Source organism: Anser brachyrhynchus (assembly GCF_964034855.1).
Source record: "Anser brachyrhynchus genome assembly, chromosome: 14".
NCBI classification, from domain to species: Eukaryota; Metazoa; Chordata; class Aves; order Anseriformes; family Anatidae; genus Anser; species Anser brachyrhynchus.
This window is the reverse complement of record NC_137709.1, coordinates 14,961,869-14,976,597: the sequence shown is the minus strand read 5'-3', so window position 1 is coordinate 14,976,597 and position 14,729 is coordinate 14,961,869. Positions and strand designations below refer to the sequence as shown.

Here is a 14,729-nt window from a genome sequence, read left to right as displayed (position 1 = left end):
TGAAGAGCTACATTATTGTTTTTTCCTTACTGTATGATTAAACCATCATCTGGTATGACAAATCCCAGCTGGCACCCATCATCAGCATATGTCCCACTGACTGTACTTGGCCACCCTTTTCTCTGGGAATTGAAGGGAGCAGAAAGGAAGCAGGTGGAATGATTTTTTTCTCAACCTGTGAAATGTAGGCTGAACATTCACGCTTTAAAAGAGGGCTTTTAGGAGCCTACTCTACTCTTGTTAGAGCCAGTGGGAACTCTTTTGTGTCAGTGGAAGCAAGACAAGATTTCAAGTTGCATCTTGTGTTCTGCATATTTCCTGTCTCCAGAAATTTGTTACCATTTATTAGAGATCATGATAGCTGTTAGACTTTTTAGTTAAATAAGACAAATACACCTCCATTCTCTCAGAATAAGATTACTGAATAAGCTACATACTTATTCAGTAATCAGCACAATTTTAAAGTTCATAAGCTTTGTTTCTTTAAACATTTGGTGTAAAGGTTAGGAGCAGTGGTCTCAAAAGGAGACAAAGAAGTCAGAGTGGACAGGAGCCACTCCACAGTCACACATGAATGCCAAGGCTCTTTTACTGTACAGACCTGTTTAATGTCTGGTGTCAATATGCTGGGGCACTAGCAGGATATTTTTGCATACGGTACTGCGTGTGTTTTTTCTACTAAATCTGTCTGGTAACAACTTAGGAGACAACATATTTTCCTCTTAGCATTTTGTTTTCTTGTCAGCAATTGAGCACAAGGAAAAATATTTGTTCCAGAAACAAACAAACAAAAACACCTTAAAATATACGGAATTATTTTCTGACTGTCACAACTTTACTCCTCTTTGTTGTGTTTCTTGGGTCGCAGTTAGAAAACAGACTAGTTTCTTGTCGGGGTTTCAGCTCTACATTGCTTCAGTGAGGGAGTATCACAGCTTTTAGATGTTTTTCTGGCAACAAAGGAAAAAAAAAGTGCCCTACTGCATGGCTAAAGGAAAAAAATGATACTCTGTTCTCATTTGATACAGGTGCTAACAGAAGGCTGTGAGGAATCTGAATGACAGCAACAGTGAAACTTGATATGAAACTCAAGAATATGGGCACTTTTACTTAGAGCAAGTGAAATCATTAAATATTGATCAATATTTGCATAAGGAGAACTAAGAAGCTCAGATTAATGTAGCGATCTATTGACTAAGATGCATTTTGAAGTGATACTGAGAAAAGTTATTTTAAAACACAGTTACCTACAAAACCGTATCACTACTCTGGAAATAAACTGGTTGTTCTCAACTCAAAAGCAGTTGCAAAGAGGTTTATTACATGAGAAATGTGTGCAATGTAACTAAATAGTTAGTTCCTTTGTTGACAGGAGTTCTGGTAATAAATGCCAAGAACTTGGACATGTGTTTTTTTCAACCTCCCTAAGGGGATTTTCAGAATTAAGAACTTGTAGCAACTACTTTCTTTTCTGTTTGAAGCATCTTTAGAAGGATGAAATGGTATTCACATAAGTATTTCACTTAAGGAACAAAATCTCTAGACTTGATTTAAATAGATAAATAGATAAATAAATAGATAGTGATAAGATTATCACTAAAACACTTAGATCTTGAACAAGGTAGTGGGAGAAAATCCTTTTGGCTTTTTTGTCAGCCTTGATAATATTCACTTTTCTTGCTGTTCTCTTCCATTTCTTCTTCCTCCTACAGTGTAATGAACAACATCTATTTTAGAAGAAATTTGCAGCATGATAGGCAGAACAACCTTCAAACTACCCCACACCTCTGAAGATCAATGGACTGAGTAAATGGTCCAGTATTTGTTATTTTGATTTGGCTCAGTTGAACATTGCCCTTAATATCTGTCAATTTCTTGGAAATGAAGAAAACTTGTTATTCAGAACAGGAAATCATAGATACCATCCCAGGAAATGAGGTTATCTTCCACTTAACTCTCAGCATTTCTTATTCAAGTGGAGCATGAATCATTTGCTGTAGGATGATGAAAATACAGGAAAATACTGAGTGAAGTTGAAAGCAATTTGTAAGAGAGGCTTGAAGTTTTATGGCACTGGAAATGTTAAATGTCTGTGCTTGCTCATTTGAGATCACTACATGTAATGAAACTTTTCTGAAACCCTAAAAGCATGTGGAACACAGAAGTCCACAGTGATGGTGCTCACACCCACACCTGGCTGCTCGCTCAGTGTGGGCCCGGTCAAGGCGCAGTAGCAAACTCTACCTGGAGAATCCTGCTAGGCCCTACTTCTGTCCCCCCTCCACTTAGTAACCTTCCCCTAACTTACAGAGTGTAAGAGTTGGATTTTTTTTTTCTTTTCTGAAATCAGTTCTCAGAGAAATGTTTATTCTTCTGAGTAGTGTACCTGATGCAAAGGCGCGTGATATACTGATACTGATGCATGTACAGCGTTTATTAGCGCAGGTAGGTGAGGAAGAGTTAAAGGTTTTCATTTCATTTTCTTTGTCTGAAAAGAGCATTAAATGAGGATACTCATATCTTTTGTATATATATTTTATGATACAGTTTGTGTTTCCCCCATTATTTCAATTTCAAGCTTCAAGATAAACACCAGGGAGAGAGTGATTTTAGAGGGGTGAAAAAGGCAGATGAATTGGATTTATATCTTTGCTGTAAAATTTGGTACTTAAAAAAAATCAAACTGTGAAAAATGCCAACAATAGACAGTCTGTTCTGTTATTCAGAGGTAAAAGATAAAAGATAAGCCTCTTGGCAACCAGAAATCCATTTCAGCAGCTTCTGAAGTGTCACAGACTAGTCTGTGAAGACATTTCGTAATAACACTGATAAAGATCATGTAGTATTGAACTGATCTGCAAACATGCAAACACAGACTGAACTTATGTGTGTCATTGTGCATGTGTATTCATGAGGATTTGTGAACAAGTGGAAGGACAGCATTTCAAAAATTCTGTAGTAAAGTAAGAGGAGTTTATTGCTCATTAACTTTCTTCCTTTTTTTTTTCTGCATGTGAAGATAAATGAGATCTTAGCAAAAAAATTTCTGATTCATCAATATAGCCATTACAGGGAAAAAAAGCAAATAAGTAACGTTTTGAGCTTTGAGGTCTAAGACTTTATAAAGGGAAGGGTACAAAAGACAGTGCAGCAGTCAAGTCAGGAAAATGGCAATGAATTTTCAATGGTGTGCTTGACTTCCTTTTTCATTGTCAGTGTCTTATTCTGGAATCCATATCTTATTACTGACTGCTGATTAAATTATTCAGTGGTTATTTGAAAGTTAGCAAACAGATTTTCTCTAAATCTAAATACAATTATCACAAACATAGGAGTGGATAGGATGGTGATACGAGATGCTTTCTCATTTAAGCAGTAGCTCCAGTCTACCAGACCTCATACTTTTAAGTTACTGGCTATTCTGCCCTGTTAGAAACATGGTGATTTCACGTGTTATTAGTACCTTGGATGTAAGATGTAAATCTACTACTTAAACTGTGTGGATGTAGGCATTTTTGACAATGCTTCCTATTTGTAAGGGCAGAATAGGCTTTCACAAGAGAGAAAAGTTTGCTCATAAGGAATAAAACAGCCAATAAATGAATGGTTTGCTAATAAAGTCTACATTAATTTGTAATGTCTGAAAATGTCATTTTTTTTCCTGGTAACTTTGTAAGGGCCCTGTCAACTATGCCTTTTAGGCTGTGACTAGCAGTGAAATCTATGTGAACATCAACAAGAATAACAAACTACTTGGGCTAGTTTTAATTGAATATTTGTGGCATGTCATAAAATACAGGATAATTAGGATGCTGTTGGTTGGGCAGAATTGAGTAATTTTGGCAACACTTGATTAAGCTTTGCAGAGGAGACGAAGGGCTATTGCCACTTAGCGCATGTGATGGCAGTGTGATTAATGGAAATAGGAACCCTGGTATGGAAGGAGCGTCTTGGGCACTGTTTCTGTTGTGAGCTCAGAAGCAGGGACTGCTTAATAGTGATGGCAGGGTGATAACTTCTACAGCTTAAGGGAAGGAAATCTTTTCTCTGCTTTTCCAGTGTCTTGCATAGGTCCTCTCTGTTTCTGTGTCTTCAGCCCTGGCATCAAATTCAACTGCTAGGTCTTCTTTCAAAAAAACGGTTAGTGGAACCAATAATAGCTAAGTGACCCTGTTGAAGTCAGGTCTGTGATGTTATATATATCTGTCAGAATTTTCCTGGAAGAATGCAAATTTACAGTAAATGCAGCACTGAAAGCAAAAATATTGTTCTGTAATACATTTCTGCACAGGTCAGCATATTGTCAGTACATTATGAAAGCCTGGCAGCAGAGGTAGTCTTTCTCAGTCTCTTACTCATTTTCCAGGAACATAAATGAAGATGATTTCATGTTGAGTAAAGAATAAAACATTTTTATTCTCATTTCTAGACTCTAAATAATTATTAAGTGCAATACAAAGACTGTAAGGTAATTAGCTTTTCAACCCAGTATTGACCAATAACAGATTCTACTAATGGTGGGAATTGTGTTAATGAGAAGTTTGCAAGAGAAAGATTTATATGCATTCATCATATGCAGATTTCATAACATGAGATTTTGTGTTATGAATAGAAGCTTTGAGCCAGTTACTAAGAAAATAACGAGGCTACAGTATGCAAGAATTTAGCCATGGAGGAATGAAGATTATATTCTAGGTCTCAATTTTGAGTTTCTTCTGAATGGCTTATCATGTTGTTCTTGCATGCAAGCTGTAAATTCAGGTGATCATATCTATTCAACACATTCTAACTCATCTTCATAGTTCCACGGTCCCAAGCTACAAAGCACTTTTTTTTTTTTTTTTTTTGCTGTACATTGTTCTTTTTGTTTGTTTGGTTTGTTGTTTGTTTTTTTTTTCCCTTGCTCTGGGTGTCAGCTTGAAATCGTCTAGTTAGCTTGATCCCTGTTCTGTCATTGTATAGGAAAAGGAGGAAGGGGAATGTAAAGAAGGCATAATGCTCTGCTGCCTCATGGAGCACACCTCCCACAGAATCCTAATCTCCGAAGACAAAAGCTGAGAGCATCAAGCCACGCCAAGCTAACATGCTTGGCAGTCCTCCTCCATCAGCCATCAGGTAACATGTTTGTATATAGCTATCTGTGATTTAACACGTGGGTATGCCTACTCTGCTTAACTTTATCATGTGGCCCATCGATAATGGGGTGGGTGTCTTGTTCAGATAAAGAATACTTTTTCTGTTTTACATCAGTGGGGACTACTCATTGTCCTGGCTAGTGGGAGGAATAACAGAGATCATTTGCCATGCAATGCATGCAAAGATAGGCAGGACAGGAACTAGGATCCCATTAAATTCTTCAAAGGCTGCCACAGAGCTCTACAGTTTCCAGTTTGAAGCAGCTGTGCTTCAGATCACTCAAAGACACAGTACTGTATCTAAGAAGCTATAAGGCTTGTGGTTATACTTGGATTCTCCAGAATTCTAGCTAAGAATTTACTAAAATCAGGAAGGATAAGGACTTTATAAATTATTAGCTCGTGCCTTGCTGTTGTCAGACAGTCAAGTTTCTAATAGGTATTGTTAGATGAATCTCTACCTCTCAGGTTCACAGAAGGTTGCTGTACTTCAAACTGAACAATGTTTCTGTCTGGCTTGGCTGTCATTCTGTTTCTTCATAATCTTTAACAAATCCCTGATTACCTATGATATTACCACCTCTCATCAAGAAAGGGCTCCTTTTATAGTTAGAATCTCCCCATAAAACTAATCCCCAGAAGAAACAGTAGTTTCCCTCTATATTCTAGATTCCAGTGGTAAGTTAAGGAGGTAAAAACTGGTCTGCAAAGCAAAACATATTTAGGCAAAGTATCTGCAGTATTATTTCACAGTGTGGCCACTTTTGATGACCTACCTTATACCTGTGTCTCCTTTAAAAGAATATTCCGTTGACATTGCCAACACTGGCTCATTAAGGTAAGAGGAGATTAATTTCATTTAAAATGAAATTGTTATGAAACCTCAAGGTGAGCTTTATAAAGACAGTATTGTCAGTACATCCTGGGAAGATGACTGTATCTGCTTTACTTGATGGGAAATAAAAAAATAGAGAAGTCTCTCCTCAGACTTAACACAGTGCGTTTGGCTTCCTGAATTTTAAGCAAAGCCATATTGCAAGAAAAAATGCAGGCAGCAACTGGAACAGAATCAGTGACTTAGCTAAATCACATAGAGCAGTATCTCTTTCATGTTAGAGCAAAACAATATTAGTGCTTGTGTCATAATACATTGCTGCTTAATAAAGGCAGAAATAACTCATCTCTTTTCAGCTAATTCCTGTTCAGCTTCCCCAGGTATAAAGCACTTATTAAAGAAAGTTTAGCAGCTGTACTGTTCTCTGAGGCATGAAAAATCTTGATTAAGGTCTCTATACTGGAGTCAATGAAGCTTGAACCTTGATATACTGGGACACATGGAAGGGACAACCTAGCTTTCTGCTCCACAGTGCCCTGCTGGCTAGTCCTCAGAGGACTGTTTGTTTTGGGCTCTGAAAAGCAGTTTGCCAGACCTCCTGCCTATGAGACAGGCATCATTTTATGTCTGCCTATCTATCTGCAAGGATAAGAGCAGCAAACAAAAAGCTGTGGCTATGGAGGAAAAAGACAGGATAGTTTAAGCAGCATTTGAGGCTGGCATTCCTGCTTTGGACAAAGAAGAGGGTGGATGTTTGGGGGGAAAAATCACCTTAATTTTTTTATACTAAGATGTTGGATTTGAGGAAGACCTTTTAGCTGTCCATTATAGTTGTCATAACTATGTGCCTCAAACTATAATGTAAGCCACCACCTGAACTATACTTGAATATGACTGGATTAAAAGTGTTAATGATAGGTAATTAGTGACTGATGCAAGTTGGTTGTGTCAATGATTCAAGTTCTCTGAAAGAAACTGGTGAAAATCTTAATAAATTATCCTACATTGTTAGCTCTTTCATCTGTGTAACAGGGCAAAGTTTGGACTACATAATTTCTGAGATGGTTTCGTCTCAAGATGAAACATGTTGAGAGTGTTTCTTCAGCTGTCATGGTGTTAGTGACTTGAATGACTTTTCCAGGGAGCTGCAAGGAAGTAGTTCAGATACATGAAGTTCCTGATGCTGATTGTCTTCAGCAGTGCTCTTGAGATCTCTATTTTCCTGGGGCTGAAGCCTTTTCATTTGTCTGGGTGGAGGAACATAAGGCTGAGGAAGGAAGATCTGACAGATGCTCTTATAATTATTCTTTCCATTTGATTTTTGCTTTTATATGTTTCTGCAAAGAAACATAGATATAATGAGGTTTGAATAGCATTATGCGTCCAAGAGGCATAAAACGTACCACAGAGATGGAGTGTTAGCTGCTACACGTACAAGGGTATTTCAGTCACAGGATTAACTGAGTTTTGATTCCTGCGTTCTTTTAATGTTTTCCCTGTATTCCTGGGTATGTTCTACAGGACTTTCATCTAGATCTGAAAAGTGGGAGAAAAGCTTTATGTAGTGTTTGGTTTTTGCATTTGCTCAGTTTTGTTTGTCAGCCCGTGAAGTAAATGAAAGATACTTAATTGCTTTTTCATTTGTTTTCACATTATGAAATGTAAGATTAAAAAAATAATAATAATAATCCAGATTTCCCTGGAAGAGATTTCATCTGTGCTGTAAACCTGGAGCCCCTTTTTGTAACTCCTACTCATCGACTGCTATTGCAAAATACCTTAGCAAGGAAGGAAAGGATAGCAGGTGGAACGAGGCCACCTGAGCAAAACAGTGATTCGGAGATTACGGTTATAGAATCCAGAATCGTGAAAAAAAAACAACATTTTTTATGATTAATGAAGATTAGTTAATGAGTAACTAGCAAAGAACAGTTCACACCTCTGCACCGTCGTTATTTAGATGTAATTGGCTTTACTGAGATCACATGGCTATCGCATTTTATTTGTATAACCTTGTCTGATTTACTAAAAATCACTGGGGTGTTTTTACAAGTGTTTTTTTTTTTTATTATTATTATTAAAGCAGAGAGGCTGACTCATTGTTCTTAATCCATCTGTATACAGACAGTCTCTGATATGCTTGCCACCATCCATATTTAGGGAAATATCCAGAAACAGTGAGACTACATACTTCTGTGAGTGTAAATGGCAGCAAATTCAGGCCTTTGGTCTGGTCATCATCTTTTCCATTCTGTCTTCTCTCCATGTAGTTTGCTGTTGTTTTTTGCTATACCAGTTGTTTAATGTCTTGCAAAATCATTGGAATTGAAACATTTACACTGAAAAGTACTGCAACACTATTGTTCCCATATAGACAGGTAGTAATATTAAATATACTTGGTAATAGGTAGATACAATTGGAAATACACGCCACTGTGTTGAAGTGCTCTGTTATGAAGTAATTCACATCTTCTCTGGATAAAAGTTTTTTTCTGAAAGACTGTAAAGTTTTAGAAGAACCTCGTACCACCTTTTTTATAGTCACCAATATATGAGGGTGTGTTTTTCCAGGGATGCATCCAGAAAATGTAGATGGAAAACCAAAAGTTAATAGTTTGCACTAAAAAAAGCAGCTGTAAAAAGCAGTAGCTTCTTATTTGACACTTCTTTTTCTTCAGTGTCAACAATTCATATCTATTTAGATGAGAAAAACAAGTTATTACTTCAGAAAATGTTATTCAAAGATGCAGCGCCTGGAGGTGAGCTGGACTTAGTGTTTACCTATTTATCACATACTTTTCAGCTCCATTCTGAATTTCATGGTCTCTGCAGATATCTGACAAACAGAAATAAAAATTTAAAACTCAAATTACCCAAGGAGCTATGGCAATAGTATAGTAACATTGTGAGAATCAGCAAAATACTGAGGTCACAACTTTGAATATTGAAAAATACAATATAACTATAGAGAAAGATAAATGCCATGATTTTGAACTTCTTGCTTAAGGCACTTGGTGATTGATTTTCCAACTATAAGACTCATAAAGCATGTCAAATTGTGCATCAAAATTCTTTATGTGGGCAGAATAATCAAATACTTTTAAGTTTTACTACTTAGAGGTACACTAATATTTACTAGTACCAGGGAAAATAGATTTACCTGCTTTAGACAAGCAAATTGAAGCTACAGCAGGCATAGTGATATAATTGCATTAGGGCTTTGCAATGTTTTTGTTAGTCTAAGATCTAACTCACTGACCCTTTTCCACAGGCATATTAAAGCTTTTTTAGGTTACAAACTGGGAACAGAATAGTAGAATTTTTGTGACCTCATATGAAGGAATTTCTTTGGTAAAAATCCATCTGGAATAGTTTGCTTTCAGTGGGAAATGCCACAAAATTAGTTTTAAAATTGTTAAGGGATTGCTTTCTAATCACTCAACTATTGTCCTGTGCTAGAGACTGTAAGAACTAAAAAACAAAGACATTCGGTATTCTATCATTTGCATTCATCTGGTATATTTTGTTTGCAACCATACAGATCTTAACTCATTCATATAGAAAGAAGAAAAAAAAATAAAAAATATTTACTAGTATTCTAACAGCCGCAGCTGTTACTGTCTTTAATTTAATAAATACTGTTGACAATAAACTTACACCCTTTGGGTGAACCTACAGGATGGAGAAAAAGTGAAAGATATAATGGGAAGGATAATGAATGTAGAGACTGCACACAAATTCATGTTAACACCCATCCAAGCTGGACTAGTCCAGTTCTCCCTAGAAAACTCCTGTTTCAGGCTGGAGAATGCAGTATTCACTGGAGAGATACCAACTTAGTTACCAGGCACAATTACCACGTCCTGAAGAATTTCCCATATATCAGGAAATCTGTTGCCAGGATGTCTAAAATGAGAAACTGAAATATGTCCTCACTCTAAGTGCTGCAGGAACTGCACGGTGCCTGTTAGCACTGTTCTGTTTCGGTGACATCCCACCATGGTTTTCCAGCCCATACCATTCTCTGCTACTGTATTCACCTGTGGGCAAAGGAGGATATGCAAACAAAACTAGATATAGCTAAGCGACCTGTTCCCAAATACAGCGGAGTAAAATGAATTTACCTGGTATATTTATAACTTGTACTGAATTGATTACAGAGACAAACGGAGACATGTACATTTCTCCTTGGGCTGATTTAACCAAAGAATTCAGAAGCTAGGCTTAGAGGAAAAAGTAATGCTTAATTCATTAGAGCATATAAAGTATTCTGTAAAGTATGCTGAATTACAGTGATTTCCATGGCAATTTGTTCTCTGTAGACGAGTACATGCAGACCACCCCTGGGGACAACTTGTCATCTCTTTTGTTATACTCAGCTCTTAGAATAATTTTCCGTAATTCTGACCCACAAATGATTTGGTCATCAGAGGGGTAAATGCTCCTGTGTAACCATGAGTATAGAATAAGAGTGGCACAAGGATGATCACATTTTTCATTGGTGCCTCCACTGAGTTAAACAGATCAACCTCAGGGATTATTTTTTTCTCCAATCCAGAAGATAAAGAAGCTATATATGAATAAAGATAGTTTTTATTTATTTATTTATTTATTTTTATCAGTAAAATATTTTTGAAGTAGCTTGTACTTTAAGGCTCATTTGGTCTTGGATTGGTACCTCCACAGCTCTATGAACTGCACTTCTCTGATTCACCTTCCTTCCTCAGAATCAGGTTGAAGCTTTATATGGGAGGATGAGAGAATATGGAGGTAATGATTGTCATCTACAGTGGTGCAGCTTTGCTGAAGAGAACAAACCATATTTGTTAATAGCTTAAGACCTGTTAGCCCATCTAAATAGTGCCACTCTTGCCATCCTACCTTCTGGACGGGTCCTCACAGGCAGGGTCCTGTAACTGCTGCATGGCACAAGGTAGCGGAAAGGTAATGAATCCAAGTGTTTGGAGCTGTAGGTGCAGTCTTGAGCTGTAGGGTATTTCTATCAGAGCAGCGTGTGCAGGGTTGCTTATTCTCAAAGAGAAAGTTACCCCCCGATAGCCACTAATAATATAACTCCTAAATGAGTAGTGGGGAAAAGCAAAGGCCTGCTTAAGGGCTGATTAGATCACTGGTAGCTTGTGCATTTACACACACCCCTTGTTACCTTATCATAAGATGAGCAAATATTTGTGCTAGCGGCCACAAATTTATGAAGAGTATATACAGCATATGCACCTGGAATTCCCTAATGCCTTACAGGCATTCAGCGCATACTGTTTACATTAGTGCTATGATACAGCTATGAATGACAGGAATCGGTAGTGTTGCTCTTCTTACTACTGTTCTGTGAAAGCCAGCAACCGGATCAAGGCTGCATTCTTATTTCTTAAAAGCATCCAAGCACCTGTCACATATTTCTTGTACTTATTGCCACAAGTTGAATTTCGAATCAGAAGCCAAATGGATGGTTTCAGATCTTACTTCAATCCACACTTAAGCATCCAATCTCACAGCAGAAATATACTGTAGCAAAAAAATCCCCATGCTCCAGGGGATTCTACATTATGTACAGGGTTAACAGGAAAGAGCAGGCCTGATTACTTGTAGTACAGGAGTTGCAGAGCAGCAGAAATATTGTTTTCTTTCAATGATTAATGTGCTCAATAAAAGTGTAGCATCTGCTGCCAGTTTTCATTAACAAATAAATGAAAAACAAACCCGCGTGGTAGGCAGTGTGTCTGGGGACAGCTTAAACAGGACTGAGCTGCTTTAGATTTCAGCTATTTTCTTTAGGACAACAGTGTGGAGCACTTTCTTGTTTATAGGATAAACACAAGGGATTGAAGCGATCTGTGTTAGCACACAGGAGTGGTTGCCAACCCATAACATTGTGCAGAATGCAAAAATTCCACAGCTTGCTCCCCTGGGAGTCATAGGCTATAATCTTCTTGCAAGTCGGTTTCAGTGTAAATAACAGTTAAATCATCAGAACAGACAAGTTGCCAGTAAAACTTTGAATAAAGTTATTAGTTAGTTCATTTTCCTTCCTTCATAATACAAGTTCGGCAAGCTCAGAGCTCAGTCCCTATATTGGTTCAGGGGAAATGTGGTATTCCACGCCACATTACTACAGGTAATACACAAATGTCAGGCTGAAAACGTCTGCTTTTTTAGCTTCCTCACAACCGAGTAGAGACTCTGGAAAGCAATGCGTCACTTTATTTTTAGCCTTATTTCCTGTGGAAACGGGGTTTATTTGATCATGGTGTCTTTCTCTTCCACCTTTTATCTTTATAACTTTTTAACCATATTGGTCAGTTCCACCTTCAGCAGGACAAGGAACCGTGTCTCAACACAGGGGAAGGTCACAGTGCCTCCAAAGAGACATCACAGAACCCACCCTGCAGAGAACCCTTGTGAGGACATCATTCCCGTGGAAGTTTTGATCAACAACTGCTGACTGAGGTCAGTTCGTGAAACTGTAAGAAGCTGATCTGTCTTAGCTCTGATATCACTCAAACTGTCTTCCTTCTTGGAAGTTTGATGTCACTCAAGGGGATATCAGACTGGGCCTGGCTTTGCATCTATGACAAGATCTAAACTGAATCAGTCTCAAGATTTGTAACAATTGGATTATTGCTTCCAGCATTTCCAGATAGTTTCAGGCTCCTTTTTAATGAGGTTGTGTTCTTTTAAACAAATACGCAGAGAATATTTCCTGCAATAATATTCTTCAGACACATGGAAGGCTAACAATCTCCAGAGATAAGTGCTTGCATATTTGTAAACATATGACTTATTAATTCATAGAGAAAATATACCACAGAGTAGCAAAAATATTTTAGTACTACAAACAAAAGATGCATAACTGTCACAAACTGACAGTGATAGTAATAGGTAATAGGGCAATCCCTTGCAGCTTATGTGATGAGGAACAGCAATGGCTTGGGAACTTAATGTATTTGTTCTAAAACCTAGTGAGTACTCTGAGCTTAATGGCAATTCAGAGAAACTAGCTGTACCTTCGACTGTACCTGTGATCTATGCTGAAACCAAGGAAACCTTCCCTATAAATGTTAGATAGGAGACCAATTCATCTGTATTGCTGTTCCCATAAAATCAGCCTCTCCCAATTATTCTCTCTGCAAAGAGCAGTATGTCTCCAGATAGAACAGAATAAGCTAGATTTCACAAGGGCTAAGCTGACATGCATCAAAAAACATACTTACCAAATACTTAGGATTGGTTTTACAGTTTTCCAGCACAGGCCTTTAGTGCTTAGTACAAATTTGTTACTCATGTTACTTGTTTGGTCACATACTGAAGAGGATTTCATGTTACCAACAGGATCTAGTCCTCAGACATGATGTAATGTATCATCAATATGCAAATGTGATTATTTGCTAATGAACAGACATCCCTCTATACTTCAGTTGCATCACAATTTTTGAGCTTGTATTCTTTCTGTGGTGATTATGTTCCCTGTCTAGCATGAGTCATCAGACTCCTCAGGTATGTACAGAGTGTGCTGTGCAGAATGATGCATGGAGCAGGTGTGGCGAAGGACAGGGCAGTTCAACTAAAAGGAAATTGAAATGTATTTTAAAAGAGAATGTACAAATACTTTAGTGTTTGATTTCCAGGGTGGTGATTAATTGTGAACTGTGAGATAAGAACATACAGGGCAAATAAGAGCAACAGCCGTTTGTTATATCATGTAGTAGATTCACCTCTGGTTTAAGCTGGCTTTTGGTGGTATGAACCAGAAAGCATGGACTCTGGCAGTGTAAAGAGAAGTGAAAGCCTGAATGCCCCCTCTCTCGTGAATTCTTGGGGCTGGCAAGCTGGTCATAGAGGCCACTGATCTCAGCAGCCTGTGCTGGCTGAGATTTTCTGGTTCTCTGTGAGTCATTACAAATGCTACCCCTATCGGGTGTGATGGTGAAAAATTAAAATGTGGCCTATCCACATGTAAACACAAACTGTAACCATGCTAAAGCTGTTCCTACTCATTTACTTGTACTTGCTTGTGGTAGAGAACAAATCTTGGCTTGCATGTGCATTCTGAGTTCAGGCAATATGGAATGACTGGATTTAAACTGTGTACTCTAATGTTGGCATGTGATTTGCAGGCTCAGGTGGTGCTGTGTGTCATCAGATTTTGTCCAGCTTACACCTGAGCTAGCTTAAAGAGCAAAAGAACTTTGGAGCTTTTACCTCTTTCCCTTGGATTTATAAAATCGTTGTACACATTGGTACAACTTGCAGTCCCAGCTAAAAGCCGTAAAATTTGCTATGTTCCAGGTCATAAATTGGGGTGAGATGGCAGCACTGTGTGATGAGGCTTGCACAATAACCACCCAGCTTATACCTGACTCAAGGCTTTGCTATTAATTCCTCACTTCCACAAACAAAATTCACATCCTGTTCTTTTTCCACTCTCTGCTCTAAAAAGAATACCTCCTATTACCTGCCACAAACAGAAATCTCTTTCTAGACAGTATAAAATTCCTCAAGATGTAATGCAGTGAAGCAAGATCATCTCTGAAATGCGGTTATGCATTTCCCCATTGCCCAGTGCCTCACACCACTGGAAAATGAAATGGGTTCCTGGCATGAGCATTTCTGCTGTTATCTAACTCTCACTGTATTTCATGTCAATTATTAACATCAGAATGATGATAGAAATCTTAACACATGTTAACAAACTGGACTCCTACATCATTTTTCTTACTCTATTATTTTGCCCTGTGATCTTT

At 37.9% G+C, this 14,729-nt stretch overlaps 2 protein-coding genes across 4 annotated transcripts in view; one reads left to right on the top strand and one right to left on the bottom strand.

The window, feature by feature from the left end:
* Positions 1 to 14,729, top strand: part of DOCK2 (dedicator of cytokinesis 2) — a 286,898-nt gene that overhangs the window by 238,109 nt on the left and 34,060 nt on the right. The window contains exon 63 of the mRNA XM_080554755.1: positions 4,963 to 5,115. The gene's annotated coding sequence lies outside the window, so the exon portion shown is untranslated. The remainder of the gene's footprint in view (positions 1 to 4,962; positions 5,116 to 14,729) is intronic.
* The window catches only part of LOC308177460 (uncharacterized protein), a 36,569-nt gene continuing 26,231 nt past the window's right edge, over positions 4,392 to 14,729 (bottom strand). For 2 of the 3 annotated variants that reach the window (XM_080554804.1, XM_080554803.1), the window contains exons 4-6: positions 9,907 to 10,010; positions 8,767 to 8,806; positions 4,392 to 7,307 (exon numbers count right to left, since the gene is read on the bottom strand). In XM_080554804.1, the coding sequence (XP_080410930.1) occupies positions 7,210 to 7,307; positions 8,767 to 8,806; positions 9,907 to 10,010 (242 nt within the window). In that variant the 3' untranslated portion in view covers positions 4,392 to 7,209. Of the gene's footprint in view, positions 7,308 to 8,751; positions 8,807 to 9,906; positions 10,011 to 14,729 lie in introns of all 3 variants that reach the window. The other variant, XR_013939123.1, reaches the window with a different exon arrangement.